Source organism: Mirounga angustirostris, unplaced genomic scaffold (assembly GCF_029215605.1).
Source record: "Mirounga angustirostris isolate CCGP_5_RB_7025 unplaced genomic scaffold, mMirAng1.0.hap1 SCAF_1, whole genome shotgun sequence".
Taxonomy (NCBI): domain Eukaryota; kingdom Metazoa; phylum Chordata; class Mammalia; order Carnivora; family Phocidae; genus Mirounga; species Mirounga angustirostris.
Window position 1 is genome coordinate 194,462,340 of NW_026991709.1, and position 21,703 is coordinate 194,484,042.

Consider the following 21,703-nt stretch of genomic DNA (forward strand, 5'->3'; position numbering starts at 1 on the left):
AATTGTGAGTTAGAGAGAGAATTCTCACAGTGACAGTAGCAGAAAACCAAGCAAATAAACGACTTGAAGGATGTAAGATCTTGAAATTGTTCAGTACTTATGTGCTAATCTAGGCTTATTCCTCCTTCTCGATAAAATCTGAAATGCCCAGGAAATATTCATGATACACTGTGGGTAACTCAAAAAGGCCAGGTTATATACTAACGGGAACAAAGCCACAAAAGACATAAGGCCCTTTCCTTGGGGACACCAAGGCTGGGACTCCTTCCACTCACTTGCAATCCACTTCTGCACATGGGCACACTAATGCACCTGCTTCAGGGACACGCTTTCATGAGATTAATAATGTGTGGCAAGCGTCAGAAACACAGAATCTCACAGAGAAGATACAGGCAGAGAGAATCACAGTTCAATCCAAAAGCAACACACAGAAGGGACGTCAGAGTCCACACGCATGCAGAGAAGCCGCAGGGAGCAGCTGGGGGACACGCAGAGCCACCCCACACGGGGCAGCAGCAGAATGTGCAACACGGATCTGACTGCTTACCCACTAAGGACACCAAGAACCAGGTTAAGGACGAAAAATGAGCCAAGGATGATCAGACTAACAAAATACACCCATGGCCATTCCCATCCTATCGCATCATTTACCTGTAAAATGTAAGGAGATCAGTTATCAGTTATCCATTTACTAAAGAGCGGAGCCCCCAGGAGCAGCTGCTAGACCACTCAGGGCTTTGAGTGAAGACTACAGCTCTGAGGACAGGGACCCCCACCTAGGACCTTTCATTTTTGTCTTCGGGTACGGACAAGTTCTGCTGCTGAAATCTACAAACCTGGCCTACCAAAAGTCGGCCAGGACCAGCTCATTTAGCTACTGTTTTATACCAATTAATCTGCATATTTGGATCCAGACCAATCAAGCAATTATAAATGTATCTCATTTTAGGACAGACAAAAGGGCAAGCAATGGAATCTATTTAAATCCCAAGCAACAATGCTGATTAATTTCTGGTCAATAACCGTTCCATAGCTTTCTTTCATAAAGGCTGGTGAGGTTCCAGGAAGCATCTTCATTTGGGAAGCCTCAGCAGGAGAAAAAGCATCTCGGAGGACATAGAACGTGTTTGGCACCCACCCGGCCGCCCCCATCTAGCAAAACCTGTGTGGTCTTGGCAACTGTCCTCAGGACTCTGCTTTCAAGATGAAAGAGGTGTAGCTTACCCGCTCAATACACCAAGTACAAGATTTAGTACGAAAAATGACCCAAAGATGACGAGACTGACAAAATACACCCAGGGCAATTCAAATCCCATAGCATCATTCATCTGCAAGAAATAAGATGGTCTCATAGGAGTGGGTTAATAAGAGCATCTAATAAAGAGAGAGGGTCATTAGAGACAGCATTCTATACATTAAACATTTACTTAGATTTGAATCAGAGACAACAGTAGCCAAGAAACATTCACTATATATTCCCAACACACACACACACACACACACACACACGCCCACACACATGCCCATGAAGAGTCATCAAAGCTTTGGGGGCAAATAATAGCAGACTTTGACACAGGCAGGGAAATCAGCTGGGATCTGGCTCTTTCTCACTGAAACAGTCTTGGATCATGGACTTTCAGAATAGATCTTGGTAGATCTATTCTAAACTAGTGCTTAGCTGGAAAGTATTTCCTACTCTACCCAAGTTGTTAGAACTTTCTGCTTTTAAGATTTGTGATGGTGGAAAAGTCTTACTTAGAGAGACAAACTTGCAACATCTGACTCTATAAATTCTTTTCGTTAAAAAAAAAACCCTAAAATAATAAATTTCTATTGGAAGCCACCCTATCCAAAGAAACCTAACCCACCTAAAATCTAGATTATCTGCCATCAGTGAGTGCAAGTACAGCTCAATGAACACAAAGAGGAAAGTGCTCAGAAGTCCGCTAGCTGACATGCATTCAATGGTGCTTTGGGGAATGAGATTTTTGCCAACTGCATCAAGGAAGGACCCAGGAAAAAGAAAGAAGCACTTATCCCCCACACCTACCTTGACCTAGATGACCCACCCTGGGAGAGCTGGCTCTAGCTGTGAGCTGACTGGGACGAGGTGAAAGAGGGCTGGTCCAGAGAAACCCTGTGCCCACTACTTCTGGAACAATCTCAAGCAGCACAGTTAGACGTGGCCTCCATGGCAGACCCTCACAGGGGAGGTTTGGTCATGAGTAGGTCTCATGCAGGAGCAAACAGGTGCTTTGAGGTTCATGGCTAAAGATGGAACTTCCCAGCAGCACAGATCCGTGTTAAATTAGGCAAACACGTCTCCCAGGAAGGAGGTATTAAAGACCAGTCCAGGGACAAAATAAATGACTGCAGGCCTGACTTTGCTGAACACCCAGAATCTTGGCCAACAGAACTAAATGTGGTCTGTGAGAGTCATGGTTCTTGCCTCGAGGGTGCAAGCCCCTTCGGCCTTGAAGCATGTGATTTCTTCCATATTATCTGGCTCCTGATTTTAGCTTTGCAGAATGAAGTGCATGCATTTTACTATGTTTGCCTCATGCAGAAGCCAAACAGGAAAAGAGAACATTAAAAAAAAAAAAGACTTAACATCTGTTGCTGAAGTCTAGGGAGAGGGCATTAAATCCCTTATGAAACACCTGTTTGGCCACATGAAAATTGATGTGCTTAATAGAACTATCAGTCTGCACATCTCACATTGGCAATTAGAGTAATGAATGAACCAGGGCCATGGTTGCAATTGTTGACCTAATTAAGCTGGATAAACTAATTTCAGAAGGAAGGCAGAGGGTAATTCTTCCAAAGCAACGACACCACCAACCTTATTTAAAAACCCGTGTATAGAGGAGAAGAACCAGGCTGCCCGGCGTAGTGGCCAGAGCCCAGCCTGGAGTCCGGACCTTCCATGGAGACCTCTCTGGGCCTGTCTCCTCTGTGTGGGAGCAGGGCAGGAGACAGGGGAGAGCGTGCTCATGGGGTGAGGGAAGGATGGGCCAAGTCCGGGACTCCCATCAGGAGAACTCACCCTTGTACAGCCCTGGCGCTAGATGGCCCGCCCTGGGAGAGCTGGCTCCAGCAGTGAGCTGACCAGGATGAGGTGAAACAGGGCTGGTCAGTGGCCAGGCCAACTGCTTTACCAATCCTCATTCAGATCTCAGTCTGCTCTTCCAGGGAATGTTCTAGGAACAGCAGTCTGCTCCACTTGGGAGGGCACTTTATTTTTAATTAAAGCAGCTTTTAACTTCTTAGGATTAGGTGTTGGACAGATTCACATTTACATGGAGCAGAAATACCAACTGGAATGATAGCTGGGGGCTGGAGGGAAGGCCACAGAAGACGGTCTCTAACTCCCCAGAAGGTGGGAGATGAGAAACAAAACTTCAGCTCTCAGGGCCAGTCTTTCTCCAAAACTAAATCTCAACCCAAGTCTCTTCTCAGAGGCTAGTATTTCTCAGACCTTACCGTATACACAAGTCAGAACTGGCAAGGTATTCCCCAAAATACCCAAATGACAATAAAGACTCTGCTGGGGATTTTGTCTGCATGTGGTCTTTATCAACAAGGAAAAAATCAGCATGAGCTGAAGGATTTCAATTTAGATTCATTCTCAAAAGATTCATATCAAAAGTCATCATGTGGGGTCACCTGGTACCTAGAAAATAATATTCTATTTAGTTTATGTTTTTCCTCTCATTTCAAAGGCTGAGATGCACATTCTTATCTCCAATTAAAGACCAACCTAAGGCTTTTTTTTTTTTTTCTAACTGGTGAAAACACTCGTGGTTTACTGGTTGTGGCTCCCCATGCCAGGAATAAGAGAAAGGCACAGAAAGGCATGCCCTCAGCCAATGAGAGGAATTTCCCAGGTGTCTTGAATGAAATAGATGGTCAATTTGACCATGAGAACTTCCCACTGGAGTCTGGCAGCCCGCACCTCCACAGGTGTGTTCAATGAGGAAAGAGCTTGGCGTTAAGGCAAGAGGTCATAAATGTTTTATATATGAATAGTTCTCTCCTGATACCAACACTATTTTAATTTCCTACCCTTAAAAAGATTTCCTCTGAATTGAAGAAGAATTGGATCATGTAGTCTAACTGTGCATCTTGTAGACAAGAAAACTAAAGCCCAGAAGGTTGTGGTGACCTACTGAAGGTCAGGCACCCAGCCCTATCCAGCCTTCATGCTCTTCCCTTGCCCTACACCCTGCTGCCTCCGTAGACAACAAATATGTGTGGGTCAGATGGCAGTGTAATTATGCTTATGGAACTCACTTTATAAAAGAGCTCTAGAAGGACTTTTTCCCCCACCAGAAATTGTTAATCCCACTCCCACACATCCGAATGGTTCTAAGTATGTCTTCCTGCATATCAGACCCACCTGCACTTTTCTCAAGACCCAGCCAGCCCTTTGCCAGAAATTCTTGAGAATCAGGCATCAATGAGCTTGAGAACACTGACTGAATAGAAGCTTGACAAGATGTGAAGTAATCCCTGGTGAAGACTTTGCCCACCATATACAAATGCCTAAAGGATTGAGAAACTTGCTCTCAATCAATATCTACAATCTAATCTCCTTGGTCATCTCTCAAGATGTGCCCTTTACACCCTAGTTGTGCACAAAAAAAATGATATTTAAACATGGCCCTTCTATGCTGAGGCAATGGGATTATACCAGGAGGAGTAAGAGTAACAAGTATTTGTCGAGCACCTGCTCTGTACCAGGCACAGCTGTGTATCTTCCACCTGACCACAGCCCATTAAATATTAAGAAGGTTTGGTGTCTTGGCTCTTGGCTATCTCTGATGAGTTAATAAATGTAATCAATAAATAATTAAAAACAACCTGATGTGTTTCAGAGGATTAAGATCTTAGTGAACTGTATGGGAGATTACTTAGCTGCCCTCTAGTGTTCTAGAATGATTCACAAATCTCCTACAGTAGAGAATGCCAAGGAAAGAGTGCTGAGTTCCAGGCTAGGGCAGGGGTCACCAAACTATGACCTGTGGGCCAAACCCAGCCCACCACCTGCCTTTGCACAGCCCATGACCTTCAAAATCCCAGACCTTCTAAGAAAGGGATATAGACTGAGATAATGTTGATAAGTTACTTGAGTTCCTCCATTAGAATGAAGATGCCCTGTAATTCACAGAGAATATAATTATTATATTGTCAAATTATTAACTCTGTGATTGTTGTATTAACAATAGAGATAATAATTATACAATCCTAGGTGATACTTAAAGGTTCTGAGGAAAGCAATGGGAACTTTTGTTTCTGGGTGCATGGAGTTTTCTCTCCTTTAATCACATACTCCCAGTTCTCACTTGCTTGACAACAGGAAAATTGTCATGAGAGAATCCATGTGCAAAAATATAACAAAGTATAAAATTGTGTATTAGTCAAGGCATGTTGGATCAGCAGTGGACAACTCACTCTGACAACAGAACGAACAGCAGAGCTGAGAGGAGTCACACATTTTTTTTTAAATCAAAATGTTTCTGTCCTGTTTGGTGGAGGGGGCAGGGATCAAAGTTTGGGCTATTTGGATGAATCTTTTCTATGTATCAGAAACTTCAAGGCAAGAGTGAGAGTGAGACCTCAACTAATCTAACTAGGATTTGCAACTTTTGAAGATAATACTGACAATGAACCCTTTATCTAATTTGAAGGTCCCCTTGCTATGACCATGATCTTGGCTCATCCAATATAATTTCCCTCCTTCTTCCTCTTCATGAAAGGCATTATCTTATGGATATAAATAACACACATGCATTACCACACACACACACAGACACACACAGACACACAGACACACACACTCTCTCTCTCTCTCTTTCCTAGGATGATAAGAAAAAGGAAGGGAAGAGAGAGAAACAAGATACAACATGTCCGTGATGCTCAAAACTTTTTACCAAACTAGACTCATGCTTTGGGGAAGAAAATAAAAACATATCTTCTTTACCTAACATTCACTATATAAGGACTTCTACAATCCTGTAAGCATGGTGTTCACTGGTGAAGGGAAGCAAAAACCTATTTATAACCATCGTGTGTCAGGTTCTCTGAAGTTATAAAGGAATATGGAACCCTACAAAGAGTCTAAATTTTAGACACTGCCAGAAGTTACTTCTCAATTTCTAACTAAAGACTGCCCATTCAAGAAGTACTTTATTACTAATTGCCTTTTAACAAATCATTATTGGAAACCTGGTTAATCCCATTTGAACTTGGGTTTAGGCTCAAAATCTGCATGTCAGCTGTTTTTCCCAGCAATCTGTGCCATGGAAATTAATTTCTAAACTTCTGTGAGCTTTTTCAAAATTCTACCAAATAAGTAAGCAAACAAACAAACTCAGCTCTGGGAAATAGCTGTTAAAATACTACTGTTCTTCATTTATAGCAAACCCTTCTGACTCTGTCAGGAACAAGAAGAACCAGACCTTAGCCATAGAAAGGGCTACAATGTCTGTCTGTTGTCATTGCAGGTTGGATGGGTCCACCAGCCCTGGAAGTTTGATGTGCCTTTCCCACCCTCCCTGCCAGACTTCTAGAGCTCCAAACAGAAAAGAAGAGAGAGGTAGGGGCTTGTGCTGGGCTGATTTATGGGAATGCTGAAGATGCAAAAGGGAAACAGTATAATAAGGGAAAAATCCATTTTGGCCTGAAGGTTGTACTAAGTTCATGGAAAGCATAAAAGTGATCCAATTTATATTCCCTATCTTCTGTTTAGGATCTGGTAGAGCAACCTACATTTACGTTAAAACAAAACAAAACAAGCTCATGGAAGTCCAGAAGCCTCTTAGCTTGGAAAATAACCCCTGGCTCTCTAAGAGTTTAACTCAGAATGGCCCTGACTTTGGGATTTCCTCTAAAGCAAGGACTCGTGGGCACACTAAGCAGCAAGTCCCCACGTAGAATGGGGGAGTGGGGGCAGCCCACATTACACAGTGGCTTTCTGGAATAGAAACTAGGGCCCTGAGGAAGAAAGAGGAGGAGTCTTACGGAGTGAGGAGAGGGTCTGCTTCCCTTCCCAAGAACTGCCTGCCAGGGTTTCTTTTTCAGCTAACTCTTCAACGGCTCTAGCGAATGCAACACTCTTATCCAAAGAAAGAACACTCCACGCACTCCGTCCTCTAGCTGCTTACCCAGTAGAGCACGTCTGTCCAGCCCTCCATGGTGATGCACTGAAACACGGTGAGCATGGCAAAGGCAAAGTTATCAAAGTTGGTGATGCCTCCGTTTGGGCCAGCCCAGCCACTCCTACACTCGGTGCCATTGGCAGCACACTGGCGTCCATTCCCTGAGAACGCACACGGCGCTGGGTCCTCTTCGGCCAGGATATCTGCAGACAGAGCACACCGGCTTCACCACTCCAGACATGAGCACCAGGAAGCCCAAAGCCGGCGGAAGCGGGGTGCCCTTGCCAGAGCCTGGAACACCGGCCTCCCAGCTATGCTGTCAGGCTCCCACTTGACCCTCAAGGTCCACTTCAAAGACTCCCTCCTCCACAGCATATGCCATCTCTGTACTCAGAATCCATGGCTCTCTCCTCCACCCTGACCCTATAGGACCTTTCTTAAGTGTATAGAGAACAATGGTGGGGATTCTACTCATGTTCTAGTATTGGGGGTACCTCATCTTCTTTGCCAGGAATACATAGGAAATTAGGATAGAAAAGGAGATTAAATCCTCATTTATTGTGAACACAATTCACGCTAAGAACTGGCTGGTTCTTACTGGCTTTACTGGTATATTTGGCTTCCACCCCGCACCATTTTGTTTTAGATTTTCCCAAAACCACACAAGTTATTTTGGGAAAAATTAATTTTTTTAAAAGTTAGGTTAGCTACCATTTTCATTACTCACCTGTGTCAGCAAAAAAACATGTTTTGTGCATTTTTCCAATAAAAAGTTCCAATCCTATAATAGCATAGATTATGATTACAAATAATACCAAAAGGGCTATGTGAAGGAGGGGAACCATGGCTTTTATAATGGAGTTCAGGACAACTTGTAAACCTAGGAGAGATAGAAATAAGTTTGTGAGCCAGGGAGACACTTCAAGGATATATACATATACATATACTTCAAGGATACATATATATATATATTATGTGTATACATACATAGATACACACACACACATATATATATATAAATACACATAAAATTCCTGATGCCTTGATGCCTGCTCCCTATAGGACACACAGTAATAAAACTCAGAGATATTTAACATTAAATTAGCATTAAACCTGGATGTGAGATAAGTTAAAAAGGACCCTAAAAGACCATCTAATCCAACTGCCTCACTCAACAGATGGAAAAACTAAGGCCCAGAGGGAGGACTTACTGCCCAATATCAAAGTCAGTGATTCATTCATGCGTTCGTTCATCCATTCAACAAAATTCCTTGAACAGCTACCATGTGGCAAGCGTAAAGTTTAGTGCTTTGGGAAATATGAAGATGTATTACATAAAGTGCCTTCTCTCAAAGAGGGTATGTTCTAGAAGGAGACATAAGAATTAAACACAAATTACCCTAGGGTAGCACACAGACGCTATAGTCGAACACTTAAAATTAAAGAGGGATGGATGAAAGACACTGCTTCTGAGTGGCGATAAGACAGAGGACCGGGCAGCAGCCCCCTCTCACCAGGGCCTAAAGGTGGAAGAAGATGGATTTGCACAGGTGGGCCTAGGAGAGGGGCCACTCTGGCCAGAGGGAAGAGCACCAGAAGCACGGAGGTGAGCCAGGCAATGTGGGCCGGGTGCCCGTGAGTCTTGGTTGGTGGTCACACGGTGGGAAGATCAGGAAAGAAAAACAGATTGCAGCAAGGTAGCTCTGGGTATTAAATTCGGATTACAGGCCTGGACTTGAGTCCATCGGCAAAACCCCCTTGCCTAACCAACAACAAGCCTGTCGAAAGGAGGCTCCCCATGGGATTCCAGAGGGAGGGAGGAGAGGGGCAAGAGCTGCTTTGCACGGGGGAAGCAGGATCATGGGCGCAGCATTAAGAGGGAAGCATTGTGCAGCTGGGACGTGGACTTGAGAGACGAGGATGGGGCACAGATACCAGGGAGCTCTGCACAGAGCAACACTCCGAGCTGCAGTGCAGGACGGGAGTGAGATCACGGGAAGAGGGTAGGCGAGGCAACCCTGAGGTTAGGAGCAGGTGGGCAGAAGCAGCAGACTGAGGGTCAGAAAGAAACCAGAACCCACACTGCAGCCAGGCTTCCGGACTCCTGGGTTTAGCGCCCGCGTTCTTCCCCCACCCCATGAGCACAGATGCTGCTCTGTGCCCTTCACGCGTTCCCCATTCTTCCCTCTCTTCCCCTACACCTCCCCGCCATCTCTCCCCCTTCACACTGCTCTTTTAGAGTATCTTCTCACTCTCCCAATACATACTCAAAGAATGAAAGAGCCTAAGAAGCTGAGACGCTAGAAGGAAGACAGAAGTCACAACACACCAAGCAAAGAGAATATTCATTAGCAACAGCAACGAGAGTTGACTGTGATTGGAAGTACACAGAAAAGAGGGGAGGGATGAGATGCGGAGGGAAAACCGAGAAGAGGATTTCAGACTCAGGAAGAGCCTGTCTTCCCAAGACCCTCATTACAACCCAAATCCTAGGTATTACCTTCAGATATTTAAATGTTCAAGTGGTTTTAGAAAAGAAATGATTAATAGGATGACTTTTAAGGTTTTCACCTTTTATCAGGCATTAGATGAAAAGAAGTAACTGCTCTAATGTACTCAGGGGTTTGTTTTATCATTTGGGTTTTTGGTTTTGTTTGTTTGTTTGTTTGGTTGGTTTTTGTTTTGTTTGTTTGTTTGTTTTTTCCCAGACATGGATGGGCCATTCAAAATCATCATCTGGCAGTTAGCTCTTCTAAATTCTATGGTAATTCTATGGTAGGGAGCTGTGTGCTTCATGAACATGTTTGTTCGTTGTATCTACTGTATTTCCAATCAGCCAAATTTATGAGATAATGAAGTTTATCTTAATGTGAATGTGTAGACTTTCCTGACATTAGGCTCCTTTGTACATGATCAGCGCATACAACAGAGCTCACGGGACTCCAGTTCGGGACACAATGGGGTGGAATGGAAAGAACACTAGGCCAGGAACCAGGAGAGTGTCCATCTGTCCCCATTCAGCCACCCACTGGCTGTGAGAATTTGCACGAGTTGCTGCCCCTCCACAGCCCTTGTCTTCCTTGTCTAAAAGATGATGCCCATGGACCAGAAGGTCTGTAGGGTTCTTTCCCATTTGATGGTCCAGGACTCCGATCAATATTTATCATTTGAGTATGGGTGGTTAATAACTCCACAAATGTCTGAACTCTCTTTTACAATACATATTTTCCTGCCAATCAATATATATTCACAAACACACACAAAATCGTGTCTTATAGAACAGTCTGAATTCTCTATAGAAGGCACAAGACAACTCCCAGGTAAGTATAAGCAGTCACACCTTCCCTGGCATTTTTAACAATTTCAGGGTTCTTAAGAAATCACCAGGCCCCAGTTGACAACCAGCATGGAAAACATCATGACCCAGAGCCCCCCAAAACACCATCTCCCCCAAGCCCAGTTGGGGCTGATGAGAGACTTGGGTGTTCTCCACTAGGGCAATTAACAAATGTGGGCTGAAAAGTCCTCAACAAGACTCAAGTCCCCATTTCCCCCTGCTGACCTCTGGGAGAGTGTGATGTAGAGCTCCATCCTGTTACAAAGGAGACAAGGAAGAAATCTAGTTTAAAACGTGTTCTCAAGAACACCCGGGAATTCTAGACTAGTCATTTAGTGAAAACCTCGTTAAACAAGGAAGCCAAAACAATGATCGGTGAGTCTGGGAAGCTTCACCGGCCAGACTTACATGCATGAAGCTACAGCACCCACTTGTCCTTACAACATATGCTGCAAACAGGCTGTCCTGTCGTTTGCTCTTTGGGGAAAAAAGGCTGTCGTAGTAACTTTGAGACTGGATGAGGCTATAACAACTAAATCTGAAAGAACATGCTTGCTCATTGAACTTCTCATTTCATCATGTTACACATAACAAAACCAGTCATTTCCAAGGTGTTTCTATTTTTCTCGATTGCTTCCAGACAGCTCTGTGGTTTTGACTTGTGATCTTTTTCAATGAAAATAAATGAACCATCTGGAAAAACAAGTACACATAAAACACCACTTCCTACATTTTAAAATGTTAAATTTGGAAATCTTTTTTTTTTCCCCGGGAATTTTTGGTGTGTCCCGAGTGCCAATAGGTTTAATACAATTTCATGAAGAACTTCTGGAGAGGCAAAAACATGATCTGTGCTCTTTTGATGGCTTTGTGAGTCATGAAAAACAGGCACACCCTATTGTCCCATATCCTTCCTCCAGCTGGAGCAGGCAGCTGCCGCCACAACCCTTGGAAAGGTGCTAGGACTTCTACCTTCAAATCCCCACCACGGGTGTCCCTTCAGGGACAGATCCCCGTGAAGCACACTCCATGCTCCTTAGGGGAGCAGAAGCAGCCTACAGCTGCCGGCCAGAGCACAGCCAGAGCATCTGTCCCAGCTCAGGTGGCTCTCAACCTGGCCCAGACATCTGGAGCAAAAAGCAAACTAGGGCCTGGCACAGACTGGTATCATAGCCTAGTGGAGGAAAACAGCATCTCTTGCCATGGAGGGCCACCTCTGCTCCAGATCTTGTGCTGCGGGGGCTCTCCCTGATTCATCTCAATCGGTCCTCCAAACCACCTGCAAGCAGGTCCTACACTACCCTACATACAGGGAGGACCTGGAAGCATCTGCTTCTTCCCCCAGAGCCGGACATGTACAACTCCTAAGAGTGGAGAGCTGAGCAGACGTTCCAGGAGTCCAGCCCCCTGTTGCTGCTCACTTTGAAGAAAGGCAGTAGGCTGGGAGCCCTGCAATACCCTCCTCCTCTGCATTAGCCACCACTCTCAGAGGGGCAGGCCTGGGAGTGGGAGGAGGTGGTGGCTGCGAGGTGTCCAAGAAGGAAAACCAGCCTGGAATCAGGAGGCCTGACTTCAAGGCCTCATGTCACTACTCGCTCGGTGTCTCTGTAAGAGAAGAGTCTCCTACAAACTCAGGAAGACAACAGTCACTACCGGCCCTTTCTCGGGGCCATCACGGGGGTCCAAGGTGACCACGCAAGCGTCGTGAACCGTGAAGGCCTCCGTGGTCGTCTGCGGAGCCCCTGGCTGGCACACCGCAACTCACCTGGCAGCGCTCGGCTCCAGAATCCTGAGCCCCACCCAGAAGAAAAACCAAGTCAACAAACTCCTGGCTTTAGGAAACAAGACGTGCTTACTGGGCACTCCTGACACTAGTCGAAGTGGTCGTAACACCCGAAAGGCGCGGAGGGCTTTGACATCGAAGCCTCCTGACTTGCCACTGGAGTGGTTACCGCCTTCTGTTTCTTTGGTTAATTGTTCCAGAATTACACTAAACAATCTGAAAAAAAGAAGAAAGGAAGAGAAGTTAGAGTCTGTCACCCAGGGAAGCAGCACAGGAGGATAATAGTAGTAATTTCTGCACAAGGGCTAATTCTGAGGGGCTGCTGCCTACATGGAAGGGAAGCAGGGCAAAAGCAAGAATCAGACTGTGAATCCCGAAAGCCACCCCTACCTGTGACATGACTGGGACAAGGACCGAGCTTGGCTGTTCTCCTGCCAACCCTGAGCAAGTCCGGTCCCACAGAAGAGGGGACTCACCAGGGATCCAACGACGACAGGTGGACACCCCAGAACATAGGTCTCAAGGACAACCAACATGGCGGCTACTACCTTCCATGCACATTCACTATGTGCCAAACACTTTACAAACATTATCTCAGTCCTCACAAAGTGTTATGCAGTAGGGATTCTTATCATCTTACACGTGAGGAAACACACTTGATGAGAACAAGTAACTTGCCCAGGGTCACACTATTAGCGTAGAAATAACGAATGAGTCCGGGTATGTTGGCCTCCCCAGTATCCACGTCCCATGAGGGCAGGGACTTTTAGTCTGTATTGTTCATTTGTTCGTTTAGTCTGTTCAAGCCTAGTGCCCAGAACAGTTCTCAACACAGAAGGTGCTCGAGAAATATCTGAGGAGTAAATCAATGGGTGAATGAATATTGAATATTGACTTCAAAGTCCCAAATCTTAATCAACATGTTACACCATTTCTGGTACAGACACACACACACACACACACACACACACACACACACACACACACACCCTCCACCCGCACAGGGATGTTCAAGGAATGATGTAAATCACAGATGCTGAGGAGTTGTGCAAAGGCCAAAAGCAGTAACCCAAGGTAAGGGATTAATATCGTCATTTTCTCTTTTGAAATGTGCATAATATTGTATCTGGCAGCCACGACACATTTTTCCTACTCTCCAAAGGTTTTTCGGATAAAGCTATTTTCAGACAATCTGCTCACTTGACGGTTACTTTTGCTCTTTCACATAAACATTTATTCTTTGGAATTATTGCTTGTTTTTCAGAATAAATATAAATTTGCCCATTTCAAATAGAATCAACTCCAGCCAATCAGATTGTGGGGGTGACTGGCCCAGCAACAAAGAAAAGGTTTCCAAAGTTTAATTAGGAGCTGAAGCAGAAACTCTGCCCCCACTGGCATGCCTCTGGACTGCCAAGACATGAAGTCCATAAAATACAGGGTGGTCTGATTACAGTCCTGATCAGGCATAGTCCTATCGTTCTGGGGCACTGAAAGACCAGCCATTTGTTTTAACAACACTACAGCAATTAGCAGTGAATCTAGCTGGGGGCAGAGGTGGGTGGCGCCACAGGGAGAATAAATCAAGCCTCTGCCTTTTCAAACCTTCAGATGGTGGGCTCTCTCTAGTTATGACTGGGGAAATAGGTCAAATTTATGACCCGTTTCTCTCATTAGAATAGTTTTTTTGGGGGGCGCCTGGGTGGCTCAGATGGTTAAGCATCTGCCTTCGGCTCAGGTCATGATCCCAGAGTCCTGGGATCGAGTCCCGCATCGGGCTCCCTGCTAGGCGGGGAGCCTGCTTCTCCCTCTGCCTCTGCCTCTCTCTCTCTCTCTCTCTGACTCTCATGAATAAATAAAACATTTAAAAAAAAATAGTTTTTTTTTAATTACTGTAAACCCCTGCAGCAAGGCTCAAGTTAAAAGTCTCCCCTCCAAAACAAGTTCATAGCCTCCCAAAAACAAAGAACAAGGAAGAAGGAAAACCTCAAACTCTTCTGAAATGTGGCAGCCACAGGAATTTTCATCCCAAAGGGTTAGGAAAGTAATTTATGCAGGTGGTGACTGAAGATCACTTTCAAGTGTCTATGTTTTACAGTGCATACTTCATGGTCCTTTTACCCCTTGTTCTTCAGCAATGCCCTTGAAAACAGGTGAATGATGTCTCGCTCCCATTACAAAGGAACCTGAGCCAGAGAGGGAAGCTAGCTGCCTTCTCCAGATAGCCAGGGGTGGAAGGGGCTGGGGCTGGCTTCCATTCCTAAGAGTTAGGAGGCTTTAGGAAAGTTCCTTTCCTCCTCTGGTCCTTAGTTCCGCCCCATCCTCTGTAAAAGGAGAAAACTGGATTAAATGATCCAGAGCCCTGCCCTTCCCAGTCTAATATTCTGTGATTCTACTCCCTTCACCACTCATGCCCACCACCCCCAACAAAAAAAGTACCACATGCCTGGAGAGTTCAGGATATGAAGAGAAAGTATTTGATTCTAGAGTGTTACAAAGTTTACCCCAATGCAGGAGCAAAAGGCAAGGAGCTACCGAAATGGACTCAAGTTAGAAATGAGCACCCCATGTTCTTCTTCACAAAAGCTTAAGTGATGAGCCTGAAATATAGGTTGACTGAAACATTTGGTGGGTGGAATAAACTTTTCTATACAGGGAACACTATCAGCTCTGGTAGACACATTGAGTCCTCTTGTGGTCACACTATTACGGTTAACATTTTAGAAGTATCAATTACTTCCTTAATGTCTCTGTTATTGGGAATCTTGACAAAAGTAATAGGTCACAGTTGGCTTGGAATGGAAAATCCATTGGATTGAGATACAGCCTGCAGTTAGAAACTTTAGTGAGTAGAAATTTGATTCCCATGAAGACCTAGTAACTTTTCTTTTTTTCTTTAACTTTTCTTCTGCTCTTTGACTATAATTTAGTGCATATTTTGGATAAAAAAAATAATCAGATGTTCTCAAGTTCTTCATATTAATGGGAAAGACCAATGAGACCATTCCTATTTTAGTTTCCTAGGTAATTTTTTTTACTTTTTAAGTCAACTTTATTACAGCTCAACTTATATATGATAAAATACATCTATTTAAAGTGTACAATGAGAGGAGTCTTAACAAATGTAGAAATCCAAGTGCAAACACCACAGTCAAGATCTAGAACATTTCCACCATCTCCAGTAGTTCTTTAATGGCTCTGTGCAATTATCTCCCTCTCAGCTCAGCCTTTGGTATCCACTGATTGTCTATCACTTTGGGTTGTTTTTTTCCCTTTTCCAGAATCTTTTATAAATGAAATCATACAATATATGTTCTTCTTTTAACTTCTTTTGCTCCCCATGTTTTTGAGACTTACCCAAGTTGTTACATTTATCCACAGTTCATTTCTTTTTATTGTTGGGATATTCCATTGAATGAATATACCACAATGAAACTATCCATTCACCTGTTAGGAGATATCTGGGTTGTTTCCAGTTTTTCTCCATTATGAATAAAGTCTCTGTGAGCATGTGTTTTCATTTATCTTGGGTAAGTATCTACGAGTAGTGCTGGTAATGTGGTCCTGTGGTTAGCGTATGATTAACATTTTAAGAAGCTGGCAAACTTTTCCAAAGTGACTACACCATTTTCCATTTCTACAAGCAGTGTATGAGAGTTCCAGTTGCTCCGTATCTTGGCTGAGATATGGTATTGAGAGTCTTTTTATATTTAGTAATGCTAGTGGGTATGTAGTGTGTCACTGGGATTTTAATTTGCACTTCCCTAATTTCTAATGATGTTGAACATCTTTTCAGATGCCTGTTAACCATTTACATATCTTCTTTTGTGAAGATCTATTTGGGGTTTTTTTGTTTTTTTTTTTATTCCCATGTTAATCCCCATACATTACATCATTAGTTTTAGATGAAGTGTTCCATGATTCATTGTTTGTGCATAACACCCAGTGCTCCATGCAGAATGTGCCCTCCTCAATACCCACCACCAGGCTAACCCATCCTCCCACCTCCCTCCCCTCTAGAACCCTGTTTGTTTTTCAGAGTCCATCGTCTCTCATGGTTCGTCTACCCCTCCGATTTCCCCCGCTTCATTCTTCCCCTCCCGCTACCTTCTTCTTCTTTTTTTTTTTCTTAACATATATTGCATTATTTGTTTCAGAGGTACAGATCTGAGATTCAACAGTCTTGCACAATTCACAGCGCTTACCAGAGCACATACCCTCCCCAGTGTCTATCACCCAGTCACCCCATCCCTCCCACCCCACCCCGCACTCCAGCAACCCTCAGTTTGTTTCCTGCAATTAAGAATTCCTCATATCAGTGAGATCATATGATACATGTCTTTCTCTGTTTGACTTATTTCACTCAACATAATACCCTCCAGTTCCATCCACGTCGTTGCAAATGGCAAGATCTCATTCCTTTTGATGGCTGCATAATATTCCATTGTATATATATACCACATCTTCTTTATCCATTGTGAAGATCTATTTGAATCTTCTGTCCATTTATATACTGGGTTGTCTTCTTACTAATGGGTTATAAGAATTCTTTATATATTCTGAATGCAAGTCCTTTGTCATATATCTGTATTGTGAATATTTTTCCTAACCTGTGTCTTAATTTTTAATTTTCTTCACACTATCCTTTGAAGAAAAATTTTAAATTTTGGTAAGCTCCAAAATTTCAATGATTTCTTTTATGGCTGGTGCTTTTGGGGTCCTAAAAAATCTCTGCCTGCCCCAGGGTCATAAAGATCTTCCCCTAGACATTATATAGTTTTAGCTTTCACATATAGGTCTATGATCCATTTTAAGGTAATATTTGTGTATGTTATAAGGAAAGAATAAAGATTTTTTTTCATATGGATAAATAGTTGTTCCAATGCCATTTGTTAAAAACTGACTACAATTTAGTACTACAACTTATAACTCAACTCACTGAAGTATCTAAAGCACCTTTGTCTAAAATCAATTGATCACATACATAAAGGTCTATTTCTAGAATCCCTAATTCTGTTCCATTGATCTTTATGTCTACTTCTTATGCCAACATCATACAGTAGTCTTGACTACCGTAGCTTTATATTAAGCCCTAAGATCAGGTTCCAGCTTTGTTCTTAAATATTTCTTTGGCTAATCTAGAGCCTCTTTAACTTCCATATAAGTTTTAGAATAAATTGTCAATCTCTACAACAATCCTGCTGGGATTTAGATTAGGATTCAATCTATAGCTCAGTTTGAGAAGAACTAATAGCCTAACAATAACTGAGCCGTCCAATCCATGAACATGGTACATCATTCCATTTATTTAGGTATTCTTTAATTGCTCTCAGCAAAGTTTAGTCATTTGTAGTGTGCTGTTTATCCCTAAATATTTCATGCTTTTTGATGCTATAGTGAATAATGTCTTTAAAATTTCATTTTCCAATTGTTCATGACTAGGATATAGAAATTCACATGTTTTAATACTGATCTTCTCTCCAGAAACATTGCTAAATTCATTCAGAATACATAATTTTGTATGATGTTAATACTCTTAAATTCACTGAAACTTATTTTATGGCCCAGAATATTTCTTGGTCAATGTTCCGTGTGCATGTGAAAAGAATGTGCTTTCTGGTCTTGAGCGTTCTAAAAATGCCAGTTAAGTCAAGCTAGGTGGTATTGTTCAAATATCCCTATATACTTAGTGATTTTCTGTCTAGATGTTCTATCAATACTCAAGGGAGAAGTATTAAAATGTACAGCTACAATAATGGAATAAAACTCCTTTCAGTTCTTTCTGGGTTTGCTTGGTATATTTTGAAGCTCTGCTATTAGGCATATATGTGTGTATCTTCATGAAAGAATTCTTTCATCACTATGAAATGTCTCTATCCTTGATAATATTCCTTGTTCTGAAGTCTACTTTTTTGGACTAATATTGCCACTCTACCTTTCTTTAGATTAGTTTTCACATGGTATATATTTTTTCTGGCTTTTTACTTACAAATTCTTTGTGTCTTTATAAGTTTGGTTTCTTGTAGATTAACTCTAGAGTTGGGTCTGGGTTTTTTTTAATGTATAAAATCTGATAAACTCTGGATTCTAATAAAGATTTAGCTGGGTTTAAATCTACTATCTTGCTATTTGTTTTCTGTTTGCCCTGTCCATTGTTCCTTTTTTCTTCATCCCTTTTTTGAATTAATTGAGCTTTTAAAATTTCTACTGGGGCTCCTGGGTGGCTCAGTCATTAAGCATCTGCCTTCGGCTCAGGTCATGGTCCCAGGGTCCTGGGATCGAGCCCCGCATCGGGCTCCCTGCTCAGCGGGGGGCCTGCTTCTCCCTCTCCCTCTGTCCCTGCTTGTGTTCCCTCTCTCACTGTGTCTCTGTCAAATAAATAAAATCTTAAAAAAAATAAAATAAAAAAATAAAAATAAAAATAAAAATTCTACTTAATCTCCAATACAGGCTTATTAACGATACTTTTTTTTTTTCTAGTGGCTCCTCTAGGGCAAATGTCAGCAAAAATCTTCTGTGGAGTGTCAGAGAGTAACTATTTTAGGACTTGCAGGCCATAGGGTCACTGTCACAACTATTCGGTTTTGCCATCCTAACACCAAATAGCCACAAACATGAGTGAGTGTGACTGTCTTCCAATAAAACAATCTTCCAAAGCAGACAGGAAAATACTTTGCCAATGTGAAAAATAAAAAAAGGCAATAAACCATATCTGGCCTATGGGCTGAAGTTTGCTGGCCTGTGCTCTTGGGTTTATAACACACATCTCTAACTTATTACAGTATACTTTCAAGTAATATTTTGTCATATTTACCACCAACTGTACAAGCTCTTTTCAATAATATATAGCTATTTTCTTCTTCCTGTCCTTTGTGCTATTGTCGTCACATATTTTACTTTCATAGAAGCTACAAACTCTGCAATACATTGTTACTACTTGTGCTTTAAATAATCAATTACTTTAAAAAAGATTTTAAAATGAGAAAAAAAAATGTTTTTATATTTACCCATGCATGTACCCTTTCTGGAATTCCTTTAACATTCATTGAGGTACAGGTTTACTGGGGGTGAATTCTCAGCGTTAGTTTGTCTGAAAAAGTCTGTTTTTACTTCAATTGTGAAAGCTATCTTCACTGAATAAGAATTCTAGGTTGACATTTTCCTCAGCCCTTTAAAGATATCTCTCTGCTGTATTCTGGCTTCTATAGTGCTGACAAAAAGTCCAGGGATGTCTTTTTCTCTGATTACTTTTTCAGATTTTCTCTTTATCCTTGGATTTGAGCAATTTCATTATGAATTATGGTGTACTTCAATGTAGCTTTCTCTATGTTTACTTTGCTTGAGCTTTGTTGAGCTTCTTAAATTTGTGAGTTTGTATTTATCATCACATTTAGAAAATCTGGAGTCATTTCTTCAAATATTTTTTTCTGGCTCCCCTCTATCTCCTCTCTTCTGGGACTCCAAATATATGTATGTTAGACCACTTGATATTACCCTGCAGGTCACTGAGGTGGTGTCCTATTTTTCTCGATCATTATTCTTTGTGTTATTGCTAGGTCTTCAAGTTCCTTTACTTTTTTTTTTTCTTCTGTTGTGTCTAATTTGCTATTAAGCCAATCCAGGAAAATTTTTCAACTCTCAAAGTCCCATGTGGTTCTTTCTTAATATTGTCCCATCTTTTCTCATTGTGGTCATGTGTTCCTTTATGTCCACAAACATATTCATAATAGCTATTTTTAAAGTCTTGTAAAGCAATTATCTACTAATTCCGTCATCTCTGTCATTTCTAGGTCTATCTCTATAGATGGAATTTCCTTCTGGTTATGGGTCATATGTCTTAATTAATGGCCATAAGATTTGATGGGATGCTGGACACTTGTTAAGTGTCTGGATTTTGTTGTCTTCCTTTAAAGAGTATTGAGTTTTCTTTTGTGAGACAGTTTGTTTTGCATGTCAGTTTGCTCCTTTTCAAACATTATTAGCAAGGGATTCAGGTGATCTTTACTCTCTAGCAGGGGTTGGCAAAACTGTTTCATAAGGGGCCAGATAGTAAATAGTTTAGGCTTTGTGGACCTAAACTACTCAAATCAACTATGTAAACAAATGCATGTGACTATGTTACAATAAAACTTTACAAAAATTTTTGGCAGGCTGAATTTGGCCCATTGGCCATAGTTTGCCAACGCTTACCGTAGAGTTAGTTTAGCCCTACTACTAATGGCCCTTCTGGGGTGTCTAGTGACAGTCCAGGGTGTTTATTGAGGCCTCCATTCTGGTTGGTCATAACTCGAACATCTCTCAAACCTATGTGAGTTGTAGTTATTATTCAGCTAACAGTCTCCAGCTTTTCTTTTTTTTCCCTAATAGTATTATTTGACTGGCCTCCTGGATTCTCACCCCCTGTAAGGGTAGATTATTCTTCAGGCAAAGCTCAAGAGGACCACAAGGCATATTTATGGAGCTCTTTCTCTGAAAAGCCCTCTCCCCCTCCCATCTCATGCCTGTCAAATTTCAGCCCCATCGGCCTTCCTGGACTCTTGTCTTGGTCTTCTCAATGCAATTAGACCACCACCCTCTGTTTGGTTCCTTTGGGCTCTACTATAGTCTGAAAAATGTCTCGAGGTAGAAGGCTGAGGTGATTGTAGGGTAAGGACAAAAGAAATGGAGCTAAGCATCTCCATCCTGTAGCTGAACACAAAGTCCAGGCTCAAGAGAGGCACAGTGAAATTATTCCAGAACCAAGAGACCTGCAAGTCTCCTGCTTGCCATTCCTTATTAGATTTCAGCAAATACAGGAAGGTATGGTACATACCTACTACCTGTTCATTTTAGCTGTACTACCTTTGCAGTAATACCTTAGATGCCATGTCCTATGGTGGTTTTTGCAAAAGCCGACTTTTTCCCCTTAAGTCTAATTATCCCACTGGGCCATTTTGGATCCCATTTGAATTTCCTAAGGTTTGAAAGGGCAGGTTCAAAATTTATCCCACTCTCCTAGTATCCAGCTATATTAGTCTCCCATGAAAAGCCAAAGGATTCACGATTTTAAAAAAAGTAGCCTATAAGAAAAATTACGTTGCTCAACTTCAAAAGGCAGTTGACCAAAGTTATGGAGATGAACACAGAGAGATTAACAATCTCTCTCGGTAGGACCACATATAGTTTTAGAAGCAACCCATTTTACAGCTGGGTAACAAAGACTCAGCAAAGGGATAGATCTTCTTTCCCTATGTGGGTATTTGGTCCAAAGGCCCAGCACTCCTCTAATGTGGATTCGTTTTTTTCTCTCGCTGGCAAAATTTCCAGGTGTGGCAGGACCAGAATCACACAACGCAGGCCACTACTTTTTAACACTCTTCTTTAACTAAACTGTTGGTGTCTCCTTCCTGTGACAGGATTTCTGGAGAATGCCTGCTTCTCTGC

The 21,703-nt window shown here is 42.4% G+C and overlaps 1 protein-coding gene across 1 annotated transcript in view; it reads right to left on the reverse strand.

Moving 5' to 3' along the window:
• The window catches only part of CACNA1D (calcium voltage-gated channel subunit alpha1 D), a 295,614-nt gene that overhangs the window by 135,423 nt on the left and 138,488 nt on the right, over positions 1-21,703 (reverse strand). The window contains exons 5-8 of the mRNA XM_045862169.3: positions 12,354-12,496; positions 7,888-8,040; positions 7,167-7,363; positions 1,225-1,328 (exon numbers count right to left, since the gene is read on the reverse strand). Coding sequence (XP_045718125.1) covers positions 1,225-1,328; positions 7,167-7,363; positions 7,888-8,040; positions 12,354-12,496 — 597 coding nt within the window. The remainder of the gene's footprint in view (positions 1-1,224; positions 1,329-7,166; positions 7,364-7,887; positions 8,041-12,353; positions 12,497-21,703) is intronic.